General features: G+C 31.8%; 1 protein-coding gene across 1 annotated transcript; it reads right to left on the bottom strand.

Annotated features, from left to right (window-relative positions):
• Positions 1 to 3932: 3932 nt before the first annotated feature.
• On the bottom strand, positions 3933 to 4953 carry LOC131071368 (abscisic stress-ripening protein 2-like). Its single transcript, XM_058007179.2, has 2 exons — positions 4484 to 4953; positions 3933 to 4368 (listed from the first exon to the last, which is right to left on the bottom strand). Exons 1-2 carry the CDS (start codon positions 4724 to 4726, stop codon positions 4183 to 4185), a joined length of 429 nt encoding a protein of 142 aa, XP_057863162.2. The 5' UTR covers positions 4727 to 4953; the 3' UTR covers positions 3933 to 4182.
• Positions 4954 to 12497: the final 7544 nt, after the last annotated feature.

Below are 12497 nucleotides of genomic sequence, written 5' to 3'. Positions count from 1 at the left end.
TTTGATCATTTTTGATATCAATGGTTATGAGTGATATGTGTATGGGTGATTGTGCATAGTTTCACATGCGCAAGTGAAATATTTGAGCTTCAAAGTACAACAAAATATCATAATAGAGCAGTGTTGCAGAACAAGAGTATTTTGTGCTTAATCGAAACTGTTTTTGGCATTCATAGATGTTGTTTATAAGTTCAGACATTCCAATTATTATCTGTAATCATTTGTAAGGCAGTGAGCCCTCCAAGGTTGTAGCCCTTATTGTAATTTGAGAAGTGAGCTCTGGGAAAATTGCCTGAATGAATGTGCATTTCCCTCATGTAATATTATTATACTTCTAACAAGGTATATTAATATTGTGGGTCTCAATCCCATCGTAGTTTTTCCCTTAATCATGTTTCCACATAAAAATCTTGGTGTTATGGTGTTGTGGTTATTTTCTTTGTGTTTCTGCATTCTACTTTTATTCATTTACGTTAAGTAGTTTAAAGGATAGATTAAGAATGTTAAAAATTGTAGAACATTGATTCACCCCCCTTTTTAGTGTTCCTTATTTCCAACATGAACTACAAGAGGAAAATTAAATGTTAGTGTAAACAATGCAAACCGAAGGAAAATATATAAGGAATATAACTCTAATAAGTTGGACATGGAAGAAGTATAAAGTGTGAAACAAAATTAAAAAAATACGTGTTTTGAATGGTATGGTAAAGGAGCTTACATACCTTGCTAATTTTGGGACAACTTGTAGTGCAACATTTAAAAGAGCAATGTTCAATTTTGATAAATGCAACATTGTGTTATGTAGATGCTTTAGTGGTTAGAAAGATTGTGAGGAGTGGAGATGGAGGACATATAAGCAAATAGAAAAGAATAGGAAACATACTGAAGGAGAGGTAAGCAAAAGAACAAATGGAAGTGTAGTGTTAGTATTTATTTGCAAAGAGTGTTATTGGAGAAGCGAGAAATACACATATATGATGAGGTGTAGATGCCATAATTGTGACAAAAAAGAGAAGGCTACATAGATACCTTGTGAGTTGGTGGGGGACAAGTTGTATTAACTACAAAAGCAAAATAACCATTGGAGTAATGCACAGGAAAAGTGGAAAACACTTATAATCAACATTTTTGAAAAATTAGGAAAGGAAGGAAACAAAATACTAGTTGATATATGTGAAATAGTTTTAAAGCTTATATTGAATTACGAAAACTTAATTAGTCACGTTGGGCAAAAGGGTTGGTCCTGCATTGCAAAGGGAGGCATTAATAGAATAAAGTTTGATAAGTTGAAAAAAGCATATGAACTAAGAAGATTGAAGTAAACAAAACTGGTCACTTTTTAAATGGAAGCAAAAGAAAGCATAAGCACCTTATTTTTTTGTTCATAGTTATTGTGTGAGACAAAGGAGACATATGATGAGCTTCTATAAATGTATGAGTCTTAGATATGGCCAATAAAAAAAAAAGTGAATACAGGTTAGAAACGAATGTGTAAAATGTCAAGTGAAGAATCAAATGCTGTCAAAATAGATGCAAAGAATGGTAAAGAGTGGAGAGTGAGTTAAAGGTACCTGGTACAGTTGGATTGTTGTTTTATAAGCTTATCTTAGTAGAATAAGGATAGCATAGAAGGCAATAGAAAACAAAAAAAGATGTATTCAATGACAACCAAGCTTAATTTGAAAGATGTATGCAATGTTAGTGTCAATTTACGAAAGAATGTTTCTGAAAAAAAATGGAAATAATTTTTTTAGCATAAGCTGTACTTACAAGAGTTGGTAGCAAAATGGTAATTAGTAATTTGTTATGACAACTGTTAAGTTTGATTTGTGGAGAACGAAAGTACAATTGTTTAAATTTGATTTGAGAGTTGAGGACAAAAACTTTAAAAATCTACTAGGGGAAAATGTAATACCTAAGCATGTCTTGGCAGTAGTCCAAAGGAATATGACAAAGAAGTTGGGAGCCACTATAAAGTGGTTGGGTAATGAAACATCCGTGTTGAATAAAATGAATGAAACAAAGGAAAAAGTAATGAAAAATGATGCAAACAAAACATGAAAGAGTAAATAACGACTAGTGCATATCTTTTAGTATTTGTATGTTGTTTAAAAGGTATGCGCTGCAAGAGTGTACATCGCATAGAAGAAAAGAGCAAAGAGTCGAAAATATAGCATATAATAGTTAAGTGGGAATATAAAAGAAACAAAAATCAATTGCAGGTATACTTACAGGGGTTGTAGGGAAGACAACAAAATTTAGTTTGTTGCAGTTGGAAAAAGCAAAAGAAATTTGTTAAAAAGTGTATTAATAGCCATAGTGCATGAACTTATAAGAATGCTTGTGCAAATGAAAGGTACACTAAGATTGGTATCTAGTAAATAAAGAGAAAATAGATTGCATGGAAGAAATGTAATTACAAAATCAAACCTATAAGTTTCTTTAATTCATTCCGAGAGCTGGAATAAATCTAGCATGGAGGGACATTTAAATAATAACAAACAACTGTCGATATGTGCAACAATCATTTGAAAGGAGAATCAAGAAGTTTACAAGTAAATCAAATCACATACAAAATAGATTTGAAGGAGTGAAAGGTAAACGTTATACCCATGATTTTTATTGTTTTATTTTGTTGCTAATTGTAATTATGTTGGAGGGAAGTTAGGTATTTATGTGGGACGGTCATGCCAATGAGCCACCTGATAGTAGTGTCAACGACATATTGTTAACATAGTAAAAGCCTTCGCGATGTAAAATGAGTAGTGAAAATTAAAGAAAGGTAACTTATTGAGAAAGAATACGAAGACTGCACTTGAGTAATATGCATAGGTAGAGGGGACAAGAATCAAGGATGATACACATGAAAATTCAGAGGGAAGCCTAATATTTTGAAACAATAACTTTGCGAAAGATCTAGTATACTATATGGTAAATGTGGCAAGACAGAAAAAAACATAACATAGGGAGCAAATTGTTAGGTGAAGTTAACTAAGGAATGCTATTCATAGTGGACTTTTTGTAAAAAATTGAAGGCTTTATGAACATTACATAAATATAAAAAAACCTACATGGGAAGAGGGAAAAGAAGAAGTGTATATACTCACCCTAAACAATTTGTGGAAAGAATTGCTATACACTGCAGCACAAAAGACCAATAAACAAAAATAGGTACCACATGTTTCACTTTAGAGAAGCCATTGTATAGTAGTAGTGTAAAGTGCAATTTGGAAACAACAATATTGTTCGATGTTATTCCTGTAATATGTAGGAGCAAATATGCAGAACAATGCAGTAAATAGCAACTAAGGAGTGAAATAAGGGTTGTTGTTTGTGTGTTTGTTGGGAGAACATGATGAAAGAGAAATGAAAGTAGCAACACATTACAGAGTGATGCTATCATTCGACAGAAGGAGAGAAATATTTGAGCTATTTTTTTTTTTGTTTTAAGACCTTAATGATATTAATGACCGTGCTTGGTAGCTTTTTATTTTTTTCTTTTGCTTTGTTTTGTGGTAATAGTAAGTTCATTGTGTAAGGCAAGTTGTACAAGTCTTTCATTAGTAGGTTGATTTCAATGAAAATATTAAATTATGCTCAATTGCTTTGAACTATTTTTATGTTTTTTCTAATCCACACAATATATCGTTACTTTCAACCAAAGGATACTAATACATGGCATGACCAAGACCTTATAATTAAGATCCTTCTAACAAACAATAACCTTTATGCACATAAATGTTTTGTCTTTTTAACTTGCACACATGACTATTTTGAAATGACCCACAAATGAAACAGACCTATATACATCCACCTGAAAATGATCTATCAAAATATATCGAATCCAAATCAAAAAATACTAACACATACCATTTTCTAACAAACAAAAACCTTCATTCATAAGTGCTTCATCTTTTTAACTTACACATCACTATTTTTAAATGACTGACTAGAGACAGGCCTATATGCCTCCACCTAAGAATGATGTATCAAATTTTATAGCAATGATATTAGCTTTTGAATTGTTCAAACAAAGCACATATATATTCAATAGGGTAGATAAACATAACAATCTAATCTTCTCATGAATAAGAAGTTGATAAAAAGTATCTAATTTTTACACAAAACTGCGTAGATTACATGAAGAATTCCATTAACAATAGGGTTGCACTTTCATTGAATTCAATGATGATGGCGGCCGAGGTGATGATGGCCATGGTGTTTATGGTGAGGCTTATACTTGTTGGCCTCATGGTGTTCATGCACAGCATATCCCGCTGCCCCAACGGCGACAGCCCCAGCTATTTGTGCCTCCATTTTATGTCTCCCTGCGTGTTGTGGATCCACTTTCACCTCATGCCTTTCGTGCTGCACCCAAAATTCCACACATGCAGTTAATCCACAACAATCTATTTCAATATGTTTCGATAGATTATACACAGCGTGATCTGAAATACTTTCAAAATTACTATTTTAGACTTACCAGGGCAAAAGCCCCTGCAGCCAGAGCTCCCATCTCGGCCATATGCTCACGATGCTTGTGCTTCTTTGCCTCTTCCTCTGCATGTAGGGAAGAGTAAGGCGCTGGGAAATAAGCCCCTGGTGCTGGAAGATAAGCCCCTGCTGGCGGTGGCAGTGCCGCAAATGGATAGCCACTTTCTTGGTGGCCATGGTGGTGGTGATGATGGTGGTGGCCGTGGTGGTGTTGATTGTGATGGAAGCTCATCTTTCTTCTATTCAAAAGCCTTCGTAAATTGCAGAGTACCTCAAAATCCTGTAATGAATGGAATTGGCTAAGGGAAAGTTTGTAACGAATAGATTTGCTAAGGGTAAATTCTGTTATATATAGAATTGGGTAAGGAAAATTCTGTAATGAAATGAGTTGAGAGAAGTGGGTATTTAAAGAAAGAGAAATGAAGGCCGCGTTTCCTTGGTAATGAAGCACCGTGTCCCTGAAGCAGTTTACCGACCCTGCTTAGAACTGCGACTTCCCCGCGGTTGTTCAATCTAGACAGGTGATACTTATTAAACAATTTCACAATTCCACGGCATATGTTGGCCCACAAAGCGTAGATTTTGGGTGGTCTGATATTAAAATGGCGACTCAACTTTTGCTTGTATCTGTGATGGGGTTTGCCAGCGTTTGATTATATCTGGTTTGGCCGGTGAAACATTTATCATCAAAACTAACTTTTCCTTAAAAATTTGAATGATTTCTTTGTTTGTATTAATGTTTTGGATGAGGATCGGTCATTTATCACCGAATCAGAGTAAAAAGATGATTTGTTATTTGTCACGGAATGAGTAAAGTGATAGTGGTTCGTTGAGTGTCGATGTATGCAAATTATATATAGTTTTTAACAAAATTTTCAAGAAGTTTTATATATTATTTATAATTAGTTTTAAATTAAAAGATAACATAATATTGAGTGGTATGGGGTGTACAATATATTTTTAAAATTAATTTCAAATATATAGTTAAATAAGTAATTATATCAAGGCATACATAAATATAATAATTGATTTATTAAATTTAATATTGAGGTGCACAATATTTATTTTAAATTAATTTAAAATATTTAGTTAAATAAGTAATTATATCAAGATATGCATAAATATAATAATTGATTTTCTAAGTTTTATTTAGTGAGAATGATTTAATTATTTATAATCTGTTTTATTATATGTCATTAACATTTAATATGGTTGCTAATTGTTGTTTGTTTAATTTGTTATCTTTAGAATTGACTTTATAATGCAAAAAGACACCCATGCGTTTGCATACAAGCTTTTACTATGACATACATAAATATTTTTGATAGGATGATATGATTTTAGCCAAATTATTCTTATAAATCTTGAAAGACTATGCTATTCAATAGTTTTATTCGTTACCCCTTTGTTTTAGTTGATGATTTATCTATAACTTTCTTAAAGCATTTTCATATGTACATTGGTTTAAAAAATTGCGAGATTGCCTCCGTTTATAAATAATATTGTGCATTTGAGTAGCTTTTCCTCTTTTGGAGACATGCATACATTCAAAAAATCTTGAGACCAATCTCTTAGAATCTAATATATAAATATGACTCTTCATGTCAATCTTTTTTATATTTGAAAGTGCCAAATATTTTTTAAAGGACAAGGAACTGAAAAAAATATTAATCAAGATTCTAATAAATTTAGTTTTCCTTCCTTCAAACAAAATAATTTTAGGAAGCTTACTAGGTTCCAAGAATCCTTGAATGATGTTCTTTGAAGCTATTAAGTACTATTTTTTATTACACTTCCTCTGGTACATTCATTGGATTCCAATAAGCCACTTCCTAGAATTTATAATGATTAAACATTTTGTAACTTCCCAAGAGTTAAGGGCCATACCACAAAATCATGCATAGGTGTCAAAAACAAGGTACAAGATCTTATAGATGATAATATGATCCATGTGGAAGGTGCCAATCAAAATAAAATTCTTTTAATTACATTTGCAAATATATGATTAGACACTTGGGTATGTGCAGGATCATGGTGTGCCAAAATAGGCCCTTAAGTGGCAATGAAATTTCAGAAAATCAGAGTTATGCAACTTGACATGAAAATTTGAATAAGTTGCGAACATTATTTTTAAAATATGTAAGAAGAGAATATATAGAAAATTGAATGTAGTTTCTAAGCTACTAGTTATTTTTTGGAAAAAAAAAATCCTATTTGATGAAAATTTCAAATTTAGGAAAAAGATAAGAAGTAGACGTATGTCTGACCACCCTAATCACAATCAAATCATAATATTTTTTTATTATATAAGTATTAGACTCATGTCCGGATGTGACACATATTTTTTCATAATTTTTTATAAAGTAAATAATTATTTATGAATTTTTTACTACAGTTTTTCAGAAATTCAGAAACTCCTACGTTTGAGCACCTTAACTTGGTCAAAACCTTATGAATTTTTTTTTAAAAAAGTTTTCCCTATAGTAGACAAAGCATAGGATGTGATGCATGTTTTAGATTCAAAAAATGTTATACCGTTTGAAAGTTATGAGTGTTTTTCAATCAGTCTATCAATCGAGACTATTGTCAAAATTTGATTAGAAAATAAATAATAATTATTTATTAAAGTTGAAATAAGACAAGCCTTATATTAAAAAATTTAAAATCCAAATTCAATTGAATCCAACTCTTTCTTTATTATAATTGGAAGCCAATTTAGTGCATATTTGTACAATGATTTATTATGTCTTCATATTTAATGACATTTATTTGAGTATTTATTCATCATTTGATCATCATTTTTCCATGTGCCTCTTCAACCTGGTAGCTACATACTTGACTCTCTTAACTTGTCTTATATAGATTAAAACTCAAAATATGTCTCCAAGTACTTGATCTAATGTAACTAATCTTTTTTATCCAAACAATTTGAATAAATATAAGATATCAATTTACTACTTACTCTGATCAATGCTCTAGAAAACTTATCTTCTGCACTTAGTTTCTCTTCCAAATTGGAAGTGTTTTCATTGATTGCTTCCTAAAATGGTTTTTCATCACCATTGGCATCTTTATATATGGCCATTTATTGTATTTTAATAGTCTCAAGTGCTTACATCCTTACTTCAATAACTCCTATAATGCCAAGAAGTTCACCATCCTAACTCTTTCTTTGATAATTTTCATCAACATGTTGTCCTCACTAATTTCTACCACCTCTTCTTCTATTATTTATCTTCTCCTATGAATAACTTTTAGTCAAGCTTTTTGTATAAGGTCAACTTCAAACCTTCTACCAAAATAGATTGCAGTCATGGATGAATGATCTTATGAAAGATAGTCTATTTTTTCAACCCAAATATATATAAGAAAATACTAGTGAAAGTACACAACAAAAATATATTTTGAAGATTTGTGATATGAAATAAAATTATTTCATCATCAAATCCTCTAACATGACAAGTCAATAATCAACAATGAGTGTACACATGTTGCAACACATTCCCTTAAATATCGAGATTACAAAATTTTCAAGAATAATAATGTTTGCTACAATCCAGTACATGGCGGCTTAGAGCTAAAATATGAAACTCTTATTATGTTATAACTCTACAATCCTAATCTTAATCAAGGTTTCATCTTTATCATTCATCCTTTTTCATGGTTTAAATAATGTTTCAAATGGTATTTATATAGCGAGTGCATGCAATAAGGATGGAGTTTTTTGACCATAAGGTCCAATACACTTGGATCTATGCAAGAGAAAAATGTAGAATGGTTAGAAGAGCCCATTTGGGATGAAATTTTTGTTATTAGATACATGCACTAAATTGATGTGGTTCTAACATGAACCTCCCTTGGAACAATAATCTTAGAAATGTATTGAAATTTTGGCTGAAATTGTTCGTGTTTGTCACATAATCTAACTATGTCTTATTTGATAAGAAATTTATTGTCACATCATTAACAAGTGGTTAATTTTTAGCATCCACTAAATTAGTGTAGAATCAACTCACAATGAATGGTGATATCAATGGGAAGGAACATTTGGACTCAATTTATGGTGTTGTATCATGAGATGTTAAACATCTAATTCTTGTGTGCTAAATTATGTCTAGAATGAAATACGTCTTTATGGCATGAGAAATACTCTACAACGAGACATGAATTATTGGACAAATTGGGCCCAACGCTTGAGATTTTTTTGTTCAACTAACAGAGCATGAAATGTAGAAGGGTTGTCCTTAGTCTTTTTTATTGGCCTAGATTAATTGTATTTGGATTATAATTCACACTTTATAATTTTCATTTCACCTTACTCCCTCAAGTCTAAGGTGCATCCTCTAGAACCATTGGATATGATTTGGAGCATCAAAAGTGCCTAGAATAATATACCAATGATTGAGTATTGATTACTTGATGTTATTGGATTAATAATTCCTTGAGAAAATAATGTACATCAAAAACCTTTAAATAGCACTTCATATCAATAAATCATTGAGGTATGTACTGAAAGAAATGAGAAAGAGTCAACAAATTTTGAATTTTGAAAATTTGGAGGTTAGAACTTTCTATGCATGTGAGATCAATCTTGTATTGATGGGAATAACCCAAGATAAGGGAACAATGATTAGTTCAAAAGTGAAAAAAAGAAATGTTCAGATATGGGAGGTGTAATAAATGTTAAATGTAAGGGAATAGATTTGAGATAAGGTCAAATATGTGATAATTCCAGTGTAAATGAGGATAGATGAAATATTGATAAATTAGACCAACTTCTTATAATATCACATTATTTATTAATATTTAATTGAAATGTTATTCACTCAAAATGTTTCCAAAACTAAACAAAAATTAGCATGCATATATAAATTTCACAATTACTTAAAATAATGGGATACATGCACAACCTTGGGAACAATGATGAAGAATAAATGTTGATGTCAAAGCAAAATATCTAATTTCTAAATGCAAAAAATAGAGCTCTCAATCTAGTGAATATTTTAATTTTTGTGCCCTAGAAATATTTGTGGGTCAAATCTAGGTCCTTGAGGGTGAACTCAATGTCTATGAGAAATTTCTATTATATGGAATAATATGCATCTCATGGTCCTTAGATGATGGAAGCATAAGTGTGCATCTCACTTTTTGTCTAAGTTGGCAACTCAAGCTTTGTATTTAAAGCCAAAATTATATATTCTATCAATTAGAATAAGAAAACTAGTGATAATTGCAAACTAATAATTTGTGACATTTTATGTAGATTCTAAATATATATTTTAACAGACATTTTAAATAATTTGTCACTATAAAAGGCAATCATATATATATATATTTTTTTTTCTATTTTCAAAGGCACTTATGTTTGATAAAAAATCTATCTATTAGAAAATAGAAAATAAATATATTAATTGAATAAAAAATATTATAAATTATAGTTTTGAATTTAATCTTGCTTTCTATTCTAATATATTTTTCTTGATTCGATTGTGTGTATTTTTTTCCATCAACATTTTGAATCACACTTTGTGATTCATCATCAGGATGAAAAGAATTCCAAAGACATGAAAGATTGTGTGTATTTTTTTCCATCAACATTTTGAATCACACTTTGTGATTCATCATCAGGATGAAAAGAATTCCAAAGACATGAAAGATGTTGAGTTGCAGTTTTGAGATAAAATATAAAGAGGAGTGGGGTAGGGGAGGGCACAAGGAACAAGGACAAAGGAAAAGAGAAAAGACCACCTAAAGGATGGGTGAGCCAAAAACCTCTAGGAATAACCACCTAAAGAAAACAAAAAGGAAAGCCAAGCATCACAAACAAACCACTTAAAAACTAAAAAGAATAAAAGAAAATAAATCAAAATAAATAAATATGTACATGTATATATATACATATATAAATATATGTGTATGGGTAAGTGCACCTAGATGGTGAACAAAAAGGGGGGTATAAGTGGCCACTTTTTTTTTTTTTTTTCTTCTTCTGAAAATAGGTAAACTTGAACTTCAAAGATCTATTTGAAGGTCATGCACTCAAAACTAGGAGTTGAAAAAAAATAAAAATTGTAGTACTCTGAATCTAGTTTCTAAACTACTAATTTTTTTTCTAAATTGGATAAGGTTTAAGAGGGTCAAACCTTTCACGCATGAAAAACTGTTCCTGATTTTTTCAGAAAAATATAACATAGCTGTTTTCGTGCGCTGCACAAAATATATAGTTAGATTTAGTATTTTGCAAAACCCTTTTCTAGGATGATAGGTAAGAGTGAGATCTAGAAGTTGTGTATTTTTTTGTAATTTTTTGTTGAGTATTTTATTTTTTATGATTTTTGGAAGTGACTGCATCCTAAAAATTTGGTACCTGTTCGTGCGTGGGGCATAACTTGCATCAAAATAATCAAAAATGCAAATTTTCTTTTATAAAGTGTATAGAATCTAGTGTAGAACAATAATATATAATTTATTTTGAATTTGGTCAAGTATATCAAAAGTTATTAAAAAAATGGTAGACATATGTCTGTGAGGATTGTCAAGGCATTGATAAAGAAAATTAAAGTTTACTATGCTAATGTTGTCCAAAATTAAAAAAATTATATGGTCAGAAAACTAAGAAGATGTGTGAGATTATGGTGGTAATTTTAGAGATACCCACTTCATCATTTGTAAACCTAATGACGATGAAGTCAAGAAATCATGGTGGAGGATGAAAAAAACGTGTAAAGGAACAAAAAAGGGGGGAAAATGGGCTTGGAAGCCTTAGGGTCATTTTCCAACCCTCTTACCAAGCCAAAAACCCGCACGGGTTTTGAAAAACAAAAAATACTATTCATAGTTCTTCATAACCCGCACGAGTTTTGAAAAACAAAACGTACTACTCACAGTTCTTCATAACCCGTACGGGTTTTGAAAAACCAAAAGTACTATTCATAGTTCTACATACCCCGTACGGGTTATGTAGAACTAAAACCATTATTTTGTGTTTTACAAAACCCGTACGGGTTATGAAGACATAATAATGTATGCTTGTAAACTTAGTATTTACTACAAATATGTACAAACATACATATAAAATATGTGTTTATGTATGTATATATGCATATCTATAGTTATATATACATATATTAATATAGATATATGTATATTATGTTTGTATACATGCATGTATCCTTTCTTTTCCTCTCTCTCGTCTTCCTTCCCCATCACCGTATTTGTCTATTCTGAGCCCTAATTATCCTCCTTGAGTTCTATCTCATCTCTCTCTCTCTCTCTCTCTCTTCCCAATCTCATCTCTCTCCCTCTCTCCCTCTCCCCCATCTCCTTTTCCAAACCTCCCTCTCTCTCCCTCTCCCTCTCCCCCTCTCCTTTTCCCAACCTCCCCTCTCTCTCCCTCTCCCTCTCCCCCCTCTCCTTTTCCCAATCTCCTTCTCTCTCCCTCTCCCCCCGCTCTCTCTCTCTCTCTCTCTCTCTCTCTCTCCTCTCTCCTCTCTCTCTCTCTCTCTCTCTCTCTCTCTCTCTCTCTCTCTCCTTTTCCCAATTACCCTTTCTCTCCCTCTCCCCCCTCTCTCCTTTTACCAATCTTCCTCTCTCTCCCTCTCCCCTCTCCTTTTCCTAATCTCCCTCTCTCCCCTCTCTCCCTCTCCCTCCTCATCCCTCTCTCCTTATCCTACTCTCTCTCTCTCTCTCATCTCTCTCTCTCTCTCTCCTCTCTCTCTCTCTCTCTCTCTCTCTCTCTCTCTCTCTCTCCTTTTCCCAGAACTAAAACCATTATTTTGTGTTTCACAAAACCCGTACGAGTTATGAAGACATAATAATGTATGCTTGTAAACTTAGTATTTACTACAAATATGTACAAACATACATATAAAATATGTGTTTATGTATGTATATATGCATATCTATAGTTATATATACATATATTAATATAGATATATGTATATATGTTTGTATACATGCATGTATCCTTTCTTTTCCTCTCTCTCGTCTTCCTTCCCCATCAC

This window comes from Cryptomeria japonica, chromosome 2, assembly GCF_030272615.1.
Source record: "Cryptomeria japonica chromosome 2, Sugi_1.0, whole genome shotgun sequence".
NCBI classification, from domain to species: Eukaryota; Viridiplantae; Streptophyta; class Pinopsida; order Cupressales; family Cupressaceae; genus Cryptomeria; species Cryptomeria japonica.
This window is presented reverse-complemented; position numbering and strand designations above follow the sequence as displayed.

What these genes read in the sequence shown, in the direction of transcription:
- LOC131071368 (XM_058007179.2), bottom strand. Translation starts at nt 4,726, where the DNA reads ATGAGCTTCCATCACAATCAACACCACCACGGCCACCACCATCATCAC. An exon ending in CTGCAGGGGCTTTTGCCCTG is followed by an intron (nt 4,369 to 4,483) that starts GTAAGTCTAAAA and finishes TTTTGGGTGCAG; the next exon opens with CACGAAAGGCATGAGGTGAA.